The sequence below is a fragment of the Coffea eugenioides genome, unplaced genomic scaffold (genome assembly GCF_003713205.1).
Source record: "Coffea eugenioides isolate CCC68of unplaced genomic scaffold, Ceug_1.0 ScVebR1_3258;HRSCAF=4441, whole genome shotgun sequence".
Lineage (NCBI taxonomy): Eukaryota > Viridiplantae > Streptophyta > Magnoliopsida > Gentianales > Rubiaceae > Coffea > Coffea eugenioides.
Window position 1 is genome coordinate 1 of NW_020863817.1, and position 17,959 is coordinate 17,959.

Consider the following 17,959-nt stretch of genomic DNA (forward strand, 5'->3'; position numbering starts at 1 on the left):
TTACCTTGTGCACTACCCCTTTGGATGGTACAAAAAATATAAACGTGCAAGTCTCATTGGATTATATATCCGAGACAAAATGTGGCTTATTTCTAACGCGGGATCCCCTATGCGGCATTCCCTCTAAAGTTGATGTATGATGCCAGTTTATTAAAGCGGTTAAATATGCAATGAAATAATTGACATATGATCTAAAAGTGCCCCATTTAAATGTCGGGGTAAGCCTAGAATGACATGCATATATACATAGTATTAATGCGATAAACTAAAATTTAAACGTGCTATTTACAAAGGGTGGTCTGCCTTAACGAATACCACGTCAGGACTCTTATTTCTAAGGTTTGTGAATGCAGTGGAGACAAAAATCAAGAAAAGTTAGTTCAATCAGATAAATTCACATAACACATTGTAGCAAAGTAATACACAGAGATAAAACAATAAAAAGAAAAGAGGGATTGGATCCCTCCCCTCGTGAATAGTGTTCCTAATAGGGTAAGACAGACTCTACCTTAGGTAAACTATCATGGATGCATGAGGTATTGGCTTACTAATGCATCTAGACTCGATAGGGTTTAGGTCCCCGAACCTTCAGACTTGGAAACCAAAGGTCATCAACCCCAAGGTTCTTTGTCGGTGGCTCGAGCGATTCCCCAGACATTGCTACGCGCACGTCGTGCCACGGCCACATGTCCAAGTGAATCTATCAAAAATCCTCAATCTTCGACTAAAAGTTAAAGGCTATCAACCCAAAGCTTAAAATGGAAGATTGAGTGACCCCTCGGATCATGCTACGCACACGTCGTGTCGCGATCACACGTCCAAGTGGGTCGCCTAATCCTAACAGGGAAGAGTGGCGTGACAAGCCACTAAAAGAAAAATAAATAAGGGATAAAAAATAAAACGTATGCACGTATGCCAGTGCTCGATTTGGAGGGGAGGGATCGAGAACCAATGCGAGGCTCTAGGGTAAATATTCCCCACCCCCAAATGTAAAGCGCGATACATATAATTAAATAAATAAAAGTAAATAAATAAATCATTCATCACATATACGAGGAACGATAAACGAATACGAGGGTGAAATGCAAAATATCCTAAAAGAGAAAAATGCAACCTAAAACATCCAAATATGATAAATATAAGGGTTAAAAAGAGAAAAGACGACTAAACCAAGTGCTTGGACTCTCTTACGTCCCCAGTGGAGTCGCCAAGTTGTCGCGCCCCATTTTTTCGCGATGGAAAAGAAAGTGTTTATAAAAAGGATGTGATTTATTAATAATAAATGAAAAAGGACCTAGAATGGGACTTAAAAGAATGCGACAATTTGGGTCCAAAATTTAGTCTAAAAGGGTTTTTAAGAAAAAATAGGAGTCGCCACTTGGTATGGAGTTTTGGTGTACCAAGTCACCCAAAAATAAAGTAAAATAAAATAAAACCCTTTTTGACAAACTCCAGGTCTTTGAAAACAAGAGAAAATGGGTTCGGGAGTCACGGTTGAAGAAAGGGAAGGCAAAGGTTCAATTGACTCAAACCTAAGGCACCCTTTCAACCTAGTCTAAGCTAGTTGCGAGGTTTAGTCAAAATTTTCCTAATCTAACCCTTAATTTTATCATATTTGGATGTTTCCTATATGGATGCAAATCTAAATATATCGAAAGGGACAAAATGTTCATTCAAGGGGTTTAATTGAACCAATCGCATTAATTGCGAAGGCCAAAATGATTCATTGAAAGTGTCACGAATATGCAAATGATGAAATTAAAATAAAAGAAAAGAAATTAAATTATATACATATATATAAGTGATCAAAGAAAAGGAGAATGCAACATAAAGGGTACGGGAGGCAAAACTCGTGACATAATTTTCTTATACATGGATTAATAGGGTACTTAAACTAGAAAGTAATAATCACTCATTTCCCATGTTTGAAAAATAATTATCTTAACATGAACAAGCAAATGAACTAGCTTAAATGAGATGCAATTCTAAATGACATGATTAGCACCTATAGCGGGTAGGGGATAATATAATAGGGAATATCATGCAAATGAGAAAAGATCCTAAAAATGAAAATATGCATGAAAATGTAGTGAATAGCATACAAAGATGAATCTAGCGCAAGGTGACCTAAAGGGTCTAGCGTTGGACTAGCCCATTTCTAAAAATCCTTACTAGCGTTGGACTAGCAAGTAAGCGAAGAGAGAAGCCACAACTAGCGTTGGACTAGTGTGGTGACGTTATGCATTAACAATTCATAGTGAAGCAAATAAAGCATAAATTAAAACAAATAAACACATAAGAGCACGTAACACATAACACGTAAGCATAATATCTAGATGCCAAAATCCTAAGAAAAGCGGATAAAACACTTAACACATAAGCCACATAAACACGTAACCTATCTATTATATCGGGGAGCGCCTAACTACAATCTAGGAGGGAAAAATATAATAAAACAAATCTAATTATCCTATCTATTACATTTTTGAGGTATTTAAATACCTCTCGAATCATTATAAAAACTAACTAAAACATATATAAGAAAATTTGAATGAATATTTAAATCAAATAAATAAAGCATATAAAGATATATAAACACATAGGAACACATAAGAGCACATAAGAGCACGTAATTGACATTGAAATAATAAAATAGGAGTACCTCCCGTTTGAAGTGGTGACTAAATGGAGTCAAATTGTCCTAATTATACTCACAATGAACAAAAGGATCATGGCACCAATTTAATTGAAAAAGAAAATAATAATACAAGTACTAAATTCACACTAATATGTCAGACGTAAAGAAATTTAAGCAAATCTAAAAATTACAAGTTAAGTATATTCAAAAGTAGCATAATTTGCTATTAAAGAAAAGAAACAATCATAATAAAGAGAGTCAAAATTCATCAGGGACTGAATTGCAAAAATTGAAAAACTTTTGGGGACAAAAATTATATATTTTCAAAGTTTAGGGGTCAAAATTAAATGAAAGATAAATTTTAGGGACCAAAGTGAAATTAAATTAAGGACCTAGATGAAAGGAAATTAAAATGTTCTGGGCCGAAGTGAAACTACTCCAGAGATCAGGGCTAAAGTGCAAATTTCGGTTTCTGATTTGGGCAAGGAAAGGCCATCGGGCCATCATTTTATTTCTTTGGGCCGAACACTACCTAAGCCCAGCCAAAAGTCCAAGCCAAACGAGCAGGCTAGCCCATCTTTTTATCACTCAAGCCTAACAAAAACATTGCATGGGCTCTAACCTTCTAACCCAACCGAAACCCAAAAAAATAAAACAAAACCCATTCCCAAAAACCAACCAAAACTAACTCTTGGCCCATCAGAAAAAAAAAACATCAGCCGAATTTCTTTTCTTTTTTCTTCTTTCTTTCTTTCCTTTCTTTTCTTCCTTCCCCAATCGTTTCTTTCTCTGCTTCTTCGGCCAGCTGAAGAAGTTTCAGCTGGCGGCCGCCGGTGGCGCCGCCGCCACCGCCGGCGACCTCTCCGGTCATCAAAATTTCTCAAAAATACACCTCCCCACTCCATTTTTCGCGTAGATTTCATTTCCGCAGTTAGTTTTTACAAAAGATGACCCAAAAGTGGTCAAAATGCAAAAAAAACAGCCCAGTTTTTCATTTTTAAAATCACTATAATCACCACTAAAAATCACAAAAATTTATACTACAATACTCCTTACAACCTCTACAATACAACTATGATTTTATTTGACAAGAAAACAACATAAAAGGACTAAAATAAATCAAAACAGTCCCCTAAGATTCTTTCTTTTCATTTTGGTATTTTTTCAAACGGTTAACATGCATGCATAAAAAACATTTCCTTTTCCTCAATCTAGTTCATGCCTTTTCCCAATTTTCAGCAATACAACAACAACAATAAAAACCAGCAAAAGCAAGATAAATTAAAATCAAAATGCATCTAATATGCTTAAAAAAAACTGGAAAATACCTCAATGAAAGTGGAATTGCCTTGGCTGAAGTTTTTCTGATGCCTTTCTTTCTTTTTTCGGTTGAGAGCCAAGAGAGAGAGCCGAGAGCCTCCCTTCTTTTTTCCTTGTCTCTGTTTTTGTTTCTTGTCCTCCGTTTGTGAGAGCCGAGAGAGTAGATTGAGGAAGTAGTTTTTTTTTCTTTTTTTTTCCTTCTTCTTTTGGGTCCAGCCCGAGAGAGTGAGAGAGTTGGGGAGTGAGAGTGGAGTTTTTTTTTTTCTTCTTGTCTCTGACTTCCAAGAGAGAGCCGAGAGAGTGAGGGAGATAGAGTGCTTTTTTTTTCTTCTTGTCTCTCCGTCTAGAGAGCAGAGAACCGAGAGGGACTTGTAGCCAAAGTGGAGCTTGTGTGTTGGATTGCCCAAAATGATGGTTTCTTAGCTAATGAAAAGAAAGGTGCCTGGCAATTGAGTGTGGAATGGGTTAATAGGGGTTTTGGTAGAGAAAATGATTATGATGATTTTTTTTATTTTCTTTTTTGTTGTTTGTTTTTCTTTTTTTTGTTTGGTTGTTTTTCTTTTCTTTTCTCTCTTTTTTTTCTTTTTTTTCAAGCAAACCTGCAAAAATGAGAAAAATGCACATTAAAATGCTAGAAAATAAATAATTCATTAAATAGAAAAATCTTGAGAAAATATTAAAAATTGACAAAAATTTGGTGTCTACAACTCCATAAACACACTGTCATGCATGACAAAGTAGATAGTTGTCTTTTCCTATCATAATAATTACTCCCTCCCTTTTTTTATAACTGATATTTAAGAAATTTGTTTTAGTGTACTTTTATCTGTCGTTTTATTATCCCCATACAGCATTAATTATTTTTTCACAATTTTACCCTTTTATCTCTCTTTTTCAATACATGGTTCTTAATTGGGAAAATGACCTATTTCATCCCTTACATTTCACAAAAATATTCTTTTCGTCCCTCACTTTTAAAATGAAGCAATTTCGTCCCTGACATTTAAAAATTAAAGCTATTACATCCTTGAACCCAATTTTCAATCTGAATCAAACCACCTATCAACCTGATTACAAATTTTGGAGGTATAATTGGTAGATCATTTGGTTAACTCAACTTGAATATAACTCAACTTGAATTCCTACATTGTCATTGTATACACTGATAGTTTTATGTACCTACCATATCGTTTCAGTTTAAATTTAAACACCAAATTTTGTATTTATGATACACATTTAGACTCGCAAGCGAATATACTAACGGTGCATGAAAAGATTTACCCAAAAGAAAAACCCGACTATTCCAAAACAAATAATGGCCTTTATGTTATAATATTTATTTTTTTGATTTGATAAATGTCATGTGAATATGATGAAATTGACCGAGTGACCTATCAATTCTATCTCCGAAATTTATTATTGGATTATTGGATGGTTTGATTCAGATAGAAAATTAGGTTCAGGGATGTAATAGCTTTAATTTTTAAATGTCAGGGATGAAATTGCTTCATTTTAAAAGTGAGGGACGAAAAGAATATTTTTATGAAATGTGAGGGATGAAACATGTCATTTTCCCTTCTTAATTACTACTCCTAGTAATTATTGCTTCTCTCTTTGTAACAACCCTAGTAATTATCTGCCCCTCCGTATTCTAGTGAGAAAAAATATGGGTGAATTGGACAATTAATGAGGGTACAAAAGGAAAGTAGTGTACAGATTTAAGCAATGAAAAATTTTTCTTAATTGATATGCAAAACCTTAAACGTCAGTTATAAAAAAAAGGGAGGGAGTAGTTGAATTAGATGCTAAAGTTTAGGAAATAGCGACAAATATCGATGCAACGGTTCTCAGCACTGGAACATACGAGTGAATTTAGAATATGGATCCCATCTTGTTTAGCTATATTCATTAATGAAGAGATAAATGAATTTCCTCTCAACCGGGTCTTTATCAGGTGTATGTAGTTGGAGTAGAATAACTGGATTGGGCAATGTTATTTATATTTGAATTTTCATGCATTTCAGGTTTTAAAATTTCTCAATAATGGAATATCCTTAAAACCAGATTTTAGTTGGAAACAGACATCTCAAAAAATACCCATATTCGATAACATAAATAATGAATTTCTGCTCGTCTCTTAATTTAAGTCTGTAGAATTCAAGCAACATAAAGTCTTTGAAAAACATCACTTAAAGTCCAAGATTAAAGTCCGCACCCTCTATAACCAGGCAGACATCTTATGAAAAAGGTCATTGGACCAGCGAAGAGCCAATTCTCTGGAAATGTATCTCTCATGTATAGTTAAAAAGAGAGAAAATAGTGTATCCTATCTTATCTTGTATTAATTTCCTCTTTAATAAAAGAAAAATGTTCGTCATAACTTTCACATATATTCTAAGTCTTAGATCAACGTTACAACTGGAAGTACATGCCAATTCAAGATTTCTAATTTCTAAATTCCACATATATTTTGGTGTTTCCTGAGAGCAGCAACAAGCACATATGGGCAGAAAGGAAAACTAGCCAATCCCAAAAGGCAAAATTGGGTAACTATCGGTAGAACTTGCAATTTCCTCTTTTTGCAAGGATCAAGCAAGCAAGCATGCCATAATGAACAGGGTAAATGCTTCAACTAAGGACGAACAGTGTGCTTAATTTCGTTCATTTAGTGTCATTATCCTTTTTTACAGGGTCCGAGCTCACAGTTGGAAGGTTTCTTCTATATTGAGGAGATGTCAACCTCCTCTCTAATGGTGTCTTCCTCTTGCTCACTACAAACCTGTTTACCCCTTTCCTCATGGGCATTATTGATGGAAAGTCTTCATCAGGTATCTGGCTCAGCTCAGAAATGTCCTTTATCTGAGCGACACGCCGAAACCATCTTTCTGTTTTGGCCTCTTCTGACATGTCTAAAGGATCTGGTTCCTTCACAGCTGATCCCTCCAAGCTTTTCCCAGTCCAGCCAGCTCTAGCATTCTGATTAGACAACTGTGATGAACCTCCAGCCAAATTCGTTGTGTGCAATGTATTTTCTCCTCTAGAATATCCGCTGCCCAGATTTTTATTTGTTGTTATCTCAGAACTGCTAGAATATCCGCTGCCCAGATTTTTATTTGTTGTTATCTCAGAACTGCGGGTATTGGGGTTTTGACTCGAGTTCCCAACCAGAACAGCGCCCTGGTCCCCTGAGACTTTTGGACTCCAGCCTCCAGAAGTTCTTACTTGACTCCCTGTTTCTTGTACAGCATTCTCCTCAGAAAACTTAGGTCCTACTTCTTCCAATTTCTGAGGAGAATTCTTCGCTATTGTGGAACTTGATGAAGTTTCAGTCAACGGTTTTGTCGATGAGTTTATCTCATCTGATGTTGGCGTATCATTTCTTGCAAAGTATCCAGGAGGAAATGGAACAAAGGGTACAAACTGTGGATTGCCTGCCTGCTCTGCAGCCACCTGTCTCTTGTATGCTGGAGAAGTTAAAGAACGATCTTTCTTCTTGCTAACCACAAAACGATTTTCTCCTTTACACATTGGCATAAGCTCTGGGAAGTCTTCATCTGAAATTGCACTTGGCAAGTCTTTAACGTTGTGCAGCTCCGCCACTCTCTGAAACCATTTTTCTGACTTTTCAGCTTGCTCTTTGTTTTGGCTATCATTTTGATTTTCCGGTTTGCTAAAGATTTTATCGTCACCCGACTTCCTAGCAACTGCATCACTTTGAGGACTATCCCCTGATGAGACAATATCAGAAATGTCTACATGTTTGCCAACTTGTGACTTCAACTTCTGATCTTGTTCAGAAAACACGTCTCGTGATAACGACGTAGAAGGAACATAACTGGAATTGCTCTGCTGACATTGTTGGTATTCCATAGGACTAGACAAAGGAAGCGAGGCAGAAGAATTAGTTTCAAGATTCTCTTCAGTCGCAATACTCTGGTCAGCCATTCTAGAAACAGGGGATGAGTGACCAAGAATCTGGTCCAAACTCTTCCTGATTGATGAGTCCAGGGCCATGTTACCGCCAGGAGATTGAGAAGCATTACCTTCTGCAATCCCATGATTACCCAAAAGGTTTTGACGTTGAGAGTTGGCCTGTCTTCTCTCTAAAGGAGTCTTCCTTGTGCTTACAACAAATCTATTTTCTCCTTTTCTAGGGGGCATGATTTCTGGAAAATCTTCATCAACAGCCACATTGCTCAAATCAGAGGCATTTTCCAGCTCAGAAACCTTATTAAACCAGTGTTTTGCCTTCTCTTCACTCTCCTCTAATCTGATGTCCATGTGTCCCAACTCCGACATGGAGTGTACGTTATTAGCTGCAGCTATCCTAGGTCTTTTGCAGTCGCATCTCAAGCAAACCAAATTCCTTCCGTAATTAAAGAAATTGCACCTGAAATAGAAAAATACATATTGATGTTCTCAACGTGCAGAGTGCAATAACATCCATACATTCCAGTTATAGGAATGAATGCTCACTGAGGACATTGCCATTCCTTGCCAGTCAATTGCTTCTTTGGCCTAGGTTCCTCGCATTCAAGGCATTCAAAGTTTCTTGCAAAGTTCATGAAACTGCACCTGCAAAGCATACAGTACCAGGATAATATTACCTCATGAAGGAATCTTATGATGAATACTAGGTAAATACGATTAGTTTAGACATGCATTCAAAATTTCATAGAGAGGGTCTTGAAAAGACAAAATACCCATACACACATCGATCAGGAAATTAGCTGGAGGAAAAAAAAAAGAACTACTGAAGAAAGAAATGAAAACATAGAGTGAAGAGAAAATCTAGAAGTTACGGAATATTTTCTCCTAACATTTACTCAGTTACACTAAAATGAGATATCTCAAGGCAGTGTTCTGTCTTTGTTAGAAAGAAAATACAAGGAAACTCATTTCACTTCCATTACTTTTAACAACGCTAGATCCACAAACTAGTCAACAAAAACTAGGGTTAAAGCAGAATATCCAATCACATTATTTAGTTCTCCACATAGATAAATCACAATTAATGGGTCAAAGGAACAGAGCAATCGACTATGCAGATAGAAGTAAAGAAATAAGAGCAAAATTAACTTATTTTTACTTTGGGCATATCCAGTCACCCCTCTTCATTTCAACATTTTGTCTCAGAGGCCTTGCAGTTTGTTCATTTCCACCATGCAATTGGTATTGTTCTGAAGCCGGAACTTCAATTGCGGGGTCTGCAAAACTCAATTCAGTCATCTGGGAAAGCAGATTCCTAACAGATGATTCAATTAGTTCTCTGCTGTAGAGATTGTTCTCTTCTGACGAAACAGAGGGATTGCTTGCATAACTCAATATATATTTCATAATGTCAACCATGTTTGGCTTATCAGACTCCAACACCTGAAAAATCATATGCACTGAGGATTCAACAAATAACTCTAACAGGGGGAAAAGAGCAACAGAATAAGGAGCAATATTAATCTAACCACCAAATGCCAAATGATAGCTACACTAACCATTTATTCCTGCAAGTAAGAATAACTATTCATTGTACAGTATACTATTTAACTCCCGAAAACCAAATACTCAGTTGCCTGGAAGTTATTCTCAGATTGGATTGAGTTTTTGGAAACAAATTTTCAAGAGATTCTTTTAACACGTTCTCTAATCCCCTTATAGTAAAATTTATCCAAAAACTCTCCCAAAAAATACAATCCAGCAGAGCCCTATTGTTCAAAAAAACCAACAGAGATTAATCCCTACGACTTCTATATTAATCCCTACCACACCATAAGAGGAAGTTCCAAAACTGGAAAGTCCCCATAAGGGGCAATTCCAGTTCAAACGCAGTTCCATAACCGGGGCAATGCATGTTCATGGTGGTGTATATACTTGGACCACTTACGAGAACATTTAACCGGCTCATATATTACACATTTTCATAAGGACCAAGAGTAACTTAAACATCAACACCAAGTTTATCATATTGCACAAATTTTAGAATCAATGACAACAGAATCAACTCACATTGCTTCCTTCGATACCCAAATATACCCTCATTTTCCTGGCAGTATCAAGAGCAGATTTAAATAGAAATGGTGTCCCATTTGATACAATCACTTCAATATCCTTCCTGGACAACAACCTGCGAATCTTGTTCTTATCACTAAAACTGATAATACGAGGAAAACGAACAATTAAAATTTAATGAAATAATAACAAACCCTAGAAGATTGGGGTGTGCCCGGGAGAAAGCTAAGCAAAGAGAAGCACAACGAATAAATTCTTCGGATAATTCCTTCAGTTCATAAACCACGAAGGCGTCTTCACGGTGTACTTTCTGGTCATCAGCTCCAGGGGATAGCTTCTCCTGGGAGAAAAAGAGTTTATTAATTAAATTGGACCACTCCGGCCACGGGTGGTTGGAGGCGGCAGAGGCAGCTTTATAAGGCGAAATGGAGGGGGCATTGCGGGGTTGGGCGTGGAGCTGCCGGCTGCAGGATTTTGTTGTGGGGAGGAGAAGGCGGCGCTGTGTGTGGCTGTAGGGAGAAGAAAGAGTGAGGCGGCGACTGGTGGTGGAGGTGGAGAGGCAGCGGGTGATGGGACGGAGGAAAATAAGGGAGGGTTGGTGGAGGAAAGGAGGGAATGGAGTGGTAAGAAGCATTATCAACCTCGAAGCGCCGCCCATCACGGCGGAGGCTGCGGTGGTGGGGGTTTTCTTAGGTGAGTGTGTGAGGTGAGACAGCGGAAAGACTAAAGCTAAAACCCTCTAGAGGGTTTTCTTTGGCCATTATACAGAGTCTGTACTCTGTTGCCTAGGCTATACGGATATTTTTTTGTTCAGGCAAATGACAATGGCCTCCACTAACGTTTGCTGATATTGGGATTACCTCCCCAATAGTTGGGCAATGAGCCCAGATCCTTAGGAATGGCAAATGGGGGCGGGGTGGGGTAGGGGAGCCCTGCCCGGCCTGCTCTCTCCGGGGATAATAAAAATTTATCCTATAATTATATTGTAACTAAATTTTAGCCAAGAATCAAGTATTTTTAAATATCAACACATCATCAAATCATTCTTCATTATAATTTTACAATTGAAATCCATAAAAACAATCAAACAAAAGTTTTTTGAATGCAACCCAACATGATGAGACAAATACAATTAAAGTAGTCAAGTTTTTACTTTTAAGATAAATACAATCACCAAGTCATTATTGTTCTTTTTTTTTTTTAGAAAAACAGTATTATTGTGTTAAGTGTAATTAGAAATTTAGTATAAATGTATTAATAAATTTAACATAACTATTTAATAATTTCTATTAGTAGACATGTATAATTATTAGTATAATTAATAATACTAATTATATTATATGTACTATTGTACATTATATAATACTTATAATATCATTATTATAAGTTTGTAACTAATTATATTATTATATAAGTTTGTAACGAATTAAATTAAATATTATACATATAATTTTTTTAACGAGTGCCAGGGTGAGGAATGGGCAAAGGTATACTCTCCCGCTTCCCACCCAACCCCACCTTTAGCTTAGTCCCTCGCAGGTACCGGTCCCCATTGCCATCTCTACGGATTCCCACAAAGGTGTGTCTTCATCATTGCCTGAACTTTCATGAATCATCTTATGTGCATTTATATTTTAACTTAAAAAATTTAGATCCCAAAAATTGCCGGTAACGATTATGGAAAACAATATCGATTAAGATAATAATTGTAGACATTATAGTAGGTTTTGTCCACCATCATATTTTTTAAACTTATCTAAATCCTAATCCACCATACAAAAAGTCTAAATGGATGACCTTTGAATATTATCCTACGAAAGTATATTATACCCCAACCTCACATCGAAAAGTTAAGAGTTGCAAGATTAAGATTTAAATAATAATTTTAACACTCAAGTACAACTTGAAATATCTATTTTACGGATATCTATTATTGGGTAGGGAGAACAGAAACTAAATAATTGGACTTGGTTGTTGGCTTAGGGGATCAAAACATGACATTATGTTGGGCCAGTGCCTTGATTGTGAGGTACCATAAATATAGGCTAGAGTCCTAATTATTATTAAGCTTTATGATGACAATTTGGGCCAGTGTCTGGATTATGATGTAATGTAAATTTGGCCACTGTCCAAATTATTATTAGGCTTTACTATGAGACAAAAGTTTTAACGGGGGTGAATGTAATACTCCAATCCTACATCGAATTTAGGACGATTTGATAACTTAATTCAATATTTAAATTTAAGGGCAAATTCACTAGTGACCCTTAAACTATTATGAAATTCAAATTTCAACTGACAAGCTTTAACCCTCCGATTAGTTAAAATGTGTAATTCTAGTCCTTCTATCAACTTGAGCTATAGGATTCGTGATTCCCCAATGGGCCCCAAACTATTATAAATTCAACTTTTGACTCTTCAACTATTAACTGATGAGTTTTAACCATCCAAATAATTAAAACATATAATTCTAACTTTTTCATCAATGTAAGTCATTATGTCAAATAAAAACGCCTCCATGTGCACAATAGAGGGGCACAATCGATGGGCGTTTTCATCTTCATAGGACATGCTCATCAGATTCAGGCATGTCTTGCATTATTTTACCTTTTTGCCTTTCCAAGTGATAGGGCCTATCTAGATTATTGGGAATTTGGATTTACCAATGATGGTTTGGCCCATTCATAAGTCATAGCACTCATTTGACTGTGCTGTGATTAAATCAATTTCGTTCTCAATTAAAGTGTTGGCTTAGAGGTATAGATGATTTGATGGTTGCTTATGTTACCTATATATAGTAAATATTGACTCCTTTTTTAAAACATCCACTAAAGGTGTACTATTTTTTTATCACAGGTTAAATATGTGTTTCTATCTATTTAAAAAGGATATTGACTCCTTTTTTAAGCATCGAGTAGATTGATATTACTTACTTCTTATTTATTTTCTATAAGAAAGTGTACAAATATTATTTTCATTTCAAATAGTAGGGATAGAACTGTCTAAATTGTTTTCAAAGAAAATTTGTAGCCATTGAACGAAGAAATTACAAGCTTGGTTTTTTGCTTGTTTTTTCTGCATTTTTACTTTTGTTCATGATGCTGTCTATTATTCTATGATTCATTTACATGCTTTATGTTTTTGTTCCTTTTCTTTTTATTAGTATCATTTTTGCTCTTTTCATTCTAATCTCTATATTGTTTGTTACTCTTATTGCTAGTAAGAAGACAACTTTTCTCTTTTTCTCTGTATTTTTTACACTACTTTATAACTTTATTTGAATTTAAAGAATTAATATTCTATATACTGATAGTGTAAAAATTTTCACTATTGAATGCATAATACATAATCTAAATTTGAAATTCAAATTCAAATTTTATATACGTGTCATGCATCCAACCGTGATAGTGTACACATTATCAATATATATATATATATATATATAATTACTTCTTATTTAAATTGTATGAAGTTTTAACTTGTGGTTTTGCCTTTGTCATTTAGATTATTGTTGGTTGTTTTGATAGTTATTTGTTGCAATTGGCTCTCTTTTTCTAGGTTAGTTTCCTTCTATCTAATCTATGACTTTTTATCATCTACATGCTTTATTTACATTATATATAATGAAGAATCTATGGTTTCAATTTGGAGAATTTTTAGTTGTACGTGATGTTCGCTATGTTTTTTATCATTGATTTAATCTTTTCATATGTAATGCAAATAATTTTTAATGTACGCTTGTAACTATGTATAGATGTAGTTTAGATTATTTGCGTGCTTTTAAACATATACTTTGTCAACTATTAAAAATGTTGACAACGAGGATCCAATAAGAATTAGTCATATCAAAGAGATAGGGAGAGATATGCAAGCATGTTTACTGAGAAAAAAAAAACTGATGTTAGTAAGAAGGACAAAAGCCTATCATAAGAAAAAAAATCAAGGTTGATCACAACCACCATTGATATTTTTTTTTTTTGGAAAGCAATGTGGTATTAACAGAGGTATTCTAATTTTATCAATGATTTATCAGCCTATGGTCAATGAGAAAAACTCAAAAAACAATTTCTAAATTCTCTATTTATGAAAAAGGTTTAAGGATTTGCAAGTTTTCCTTTTCTACTCTTTCTTTGGATATGATTTTTCTATTTGTCTACTTATTAGAATGGTTATGTTTTTCTGTAGGTTATTCTTTGAAGACCAACTGTGTTAACCATTATAACCAGTAAGATAAGCCTTTGAATTGAGGTTTTAGTGAAATAAATATATTAAGATGTTTTAGGCTATACTTATTTTTCACAGCCATGTCTTTATGATTCACTAATTACCCTTTTCATATAAATCAACTTCCAATCTATGTTTAGTGCTAAAAATTTCTTATCAAGAGTTTGGAAGATGTGGCAGGTTTAAGTTAAAACACAAATTTTAATTAATTTGATACCATATTATTATTCAATTTTTAGAACAAACGAGATGACCAAATTATACTTTTCAACTAGATTATTATTATGAATTTTCAAATAACCTGAATCGTGCTCTCTTTCTTAGGCATCTAAAACAAGAAGACGGTACACAAATTTAATTTACATGAACCCATTTTCGTTTTAAAAGAAATTACAAAAAAGTAGAATATGCTCACTATTAATTATCAACCACATGTGTCAACTAAAAGTTCTTCACACCGATGGTATAACAAAAGACCCAATTGAGAACATTTAAAGAAGCAAGATGATCTTTTAATATTTTCTTCTACACAGTTCAAAATATATAGAATAACAAGTAGGGTAATTATCTCTTTTGTTATGCAACATTCTTGTTAGGTGCGTGTATAAAAAAAATCCCTAAAATTATTTTCATGTATAAGTGAACAAGAAGATTGCAGCATAAATTTTGTTGTCTGAAACAAAAGACAAAAAACTTGTATGAATATCAAATACATTAAATTAGAAAACAAAAGGGCAATCTTTGAAAATTTTTGAATCAAAAAAATTAATTGCCTAATTCTTCTTTTCAAATGACTTCAATCGAAGGGTCAAAAAGACTTGTTCTCTGATCAAAGGGATGCTTCCTACAATTTGCATGGAGAAAACGATTGACTTGATGATGGTATTGAATACTTAAACCTTCAATCCTTCAACATGAAGGGAAGGAGGATTTGTTTGACTTGATTTGGATTTGAAAAAAAAAATATCTTGAGAGTATTTGACAGAATTTCTTCTAAATTTAGGAATTTCAATGTATCTTTGCTTTGAAGAAATACCTCTATTTATGGTATCCAAAATATGTATGTTAGATGTTCAAGAAAATCCTCCAGAATCTTCCTGCATTTGGGTGACTTGTAACTCAAGAAACCCATTTAATTTGAAATTTTATAGTAGGTAGTCCAAATAGTCCATTGTGAATTAATAAATCAATTAACCTACTTCAGTTTAAATGGACATTATGAATTTGATTTGATTTAATAACCCATATAATATTGACCCAATTCGCTAGCCTAAAACATAATGGACTTCCATAATTTAATTTAATTTAATCAAGATCAATTCAATTTATTTAATCTTGACTAAATAAATTAAATAAAATTTCTTTGTTTACAAACATGAACTGCCAAAAATACCAAACTATCATTTTTGTCATGCTAAGAAATTCCATTGAGTATCCAACTTTTGCTATATATTCTGATGGAGAGGTTTTGCCAAAAGAAAATTAATTACTTTATATATTGGTTCAGTTATATATTGGGAATACTAAGAAATCTATCTCTTTTCAAATGTATGTGTGGATATACAATAGCTTATTTGCTTTTACCTCTTTTGATTTTGCATATGATAAGAATCTATGCAAAAGAAACAAAGGAATATATACTTTCGAAGTTCAGGGTTAGACATAATCATTTTATTAATGAATTAATCTCCTATAGAAACAATAGATTATATCTCAGCTATATTCCCAAGATACTGAACAAGAACTGTAAAATAGAATGGTTTTTCTCAAACAAATTGGCTGATTCTTTCATGCAAAACTCAATGCTTTGAAAGATGAATTGTTAAAAAAAAAAGTTTTTTGGAGAAATAGCTATCTACTCATATGTCGTTGATTTCAGAAATGAAGCCTCCCACACACATATTGTCAGATCATATTAAAGCCAAATTTAATATTGTACTCTATAGATTCATATGATCAGATTGTATCTGCTGAGTTACTAGAAAAAGGCAAATACTCTCATTTGAACACAGTGATTTGAATGCACATGATGCATGGCCCTTGTGGTGATAAGAAGTCTGATAATGTATGCATGCGAATGAAAAATGTAAGAATAAGTACCCAAAGAAATTTACGTAAGAAGCAACTCATATAATAAATGGTTATCTAAGATATACGAGAAGAAATGATGGCAAGTATATGGTCATTCGTGGTAGTAAATTAGATAACAGATAGGTTATTTCAGTGATGCCTATTTGTTAGCTAAACTCAATTGCCATATAAATGTGAAAATATGGTCGACCATAAAGGTTGTCAAATATTTGTTTAAGTACATGTATGAAGGATATTATAGAATCAATTTTAACTGAGTTTAGATGACACTTCCATAGGTGTAGACAAAATAAAATAGTTTGAGTCAGTGAGATGGATATAACAGTTAAAGTAATATGGAGAATATACAGATTCTCACTATATAAAATGAACCTATCTATCATCCAACTACTGCTTCATCTTAAAAACTTTCAATTTTTAATAAGAATGCTAATTTGAAAAATATTTTTAAAAATGGGGCTAAAAAGGGCATGATGCTTTTAGAATTCTTTCAAATGAATGCCATTGATAATGAAGTTAAGGATATAAATTATCTTTACAGAGAACTTCTAGAACATTATGTTTGGATTGCAAAACATCGAATATGGAAAAAGAGAATCCAAAAAGATGGTATAGGCAGAATAGTCTCAACAAATTTGAGTGAAGGCAAAAAATACTTTTTGCAATTATTACTTCAGAATGTAAGAGTTCTCAAGTCTTTTGATAATCTCAAAACAGTTAATATTATTTATGCTAGGACATTTCGTAAAATAGTAATGCTCAGATGATTTTTTGAGACTAATAATCTACAAGAAAAATGTCTTGAATAAGCATCTATTTATGGTATCTGACATGGCTTGCTTAAACTATTTATTATACTACTGGTGTTTTTTTTTTTAACCAGTCAATGCAAAATAATTATGGTAAAAATTTAAATCTTCTTTGTCTAAAGATTTTCAAAGAATTGTGGGATTATCAATGAACAAGCGAGATGCAAAGTTTTGCGGCATATCAATAATATTATGGAGTCTACAAAAAAAAAAAAAATCCCTTCGTCCCAAAAAGTTTATTGCTTTTCGAAAATGCAACTTTTTTATTGATATTTAGGAGATATGACCTTTGTTTCTAAAAATATCCCTACCTAATTGGCCCACGTTAAAAGCATATTTCTATTATGTTGCCAAAATGATATTAACAAAAATATTTGGGCTCGCACTAACAATTTAGGGTTTTAGCTTTGTTATTGTTGGATATGATACGTGCTGTGTTTTCCATGCTCCAATACTTGCATGTAATATGCTTACAATGATTATTCTTGGGTCCATTTTACAGGAAGAGTATAAGTTGGAAACAAGTGAAAAATTACATTACTAATTATGGTAAGTAACATTCATTTTGGAAGAAATCAAATAGAAAACAAAACAGTTTCAATAGAAAACAAAACAGTTTCAATGACACGGAGGGAGTAACAGTTTTGGAGAGAACAAAATTCTAGCACTTTGTCTATTGCATCTATATACTAGAATGCTAAAATGCATATTGCTACCTTTGTTTAGCAGAATATATTCCATGAATCATTTGAGCACTCAAGCTATGAAGTATGTTTGCTATTAAAAATGCATGAAATATAGTCTTTAAATTTCTACTATCCATTTCAGCAATATGCACTATAAGATCTATATAAGTCTATTCTAATTATCTATG

At 33.9% G+C, this 17,959-nt stretch overlaps 1 protein-coding gene across 2 annotated transcripts; it reads right to left on the reverse strand.

Annotated features, from left to right (window-relative positions):
* Nucleotides 1–6,315: 6,315 nt before the first annotated feature.
* LOC113757713 (zinc finger protein VAR3, chloroplastic-like) lies at nucleotides 6,316–10,707 on the reverse strand. Of its 2 annotated transcripts, XM_027300856.1 has the most exons (6): nucleotides 10,156–10,707; nucleotides 9,959–10,076; nucleotides 9,048–9,331; nucleotides 8,435–8,533; nucleotides 7,082–8,348; nucleotides 6,316–7,033 (listed from the first exon to the last, which is right to left on the reverse strand). In XM_027300856.1, exons 1-6 carry the CDS (start codon nucleotides 10,617–10,619, stop codon nucleotides 6,620–6,622), a joined length of 2,646 nt encoding a protein of 881 aa, XP_027156657.1. In that variant the 5' UTR covers nucleotides 10,620–10,707; the 3' UTR covers nucleotides 6,316–6,619. The 2 variants fall into 2 exon arrangements, with proteins under 2 accessions (XP_027156657.1, XP_027156656.1); XM_027300855.1 differs by having other exon boundaries at nucleotides 6,316–8,348.
* Nucleotides 10,708–17,959: the final 7,252 nt, after the last annotated feature.

Coding starts and splice junctions, on each gene's coding strand:
- LOC113757713 (XM_027300855.1), bottom strand. CDS start 10,619: ATGGGCGGCGCTTCGAGGTTGATAATGCTTCTTACCACTCCATTCCCT. Junction 10,077..10,155: donor GCACACCCCAATCTTCTAGG/GTTTGTTATTAT, acceptor CAAGATTCGCAG/GTTGTTGTCCAGGAAGGATA. Junction 9,332..9,958: donor TGGGTATCGAAGGAAGCAAT/GTGAGTTGATTC, acceptor ATGATTTTTCAG/GTGTTGGAGTCTGATAAGCC.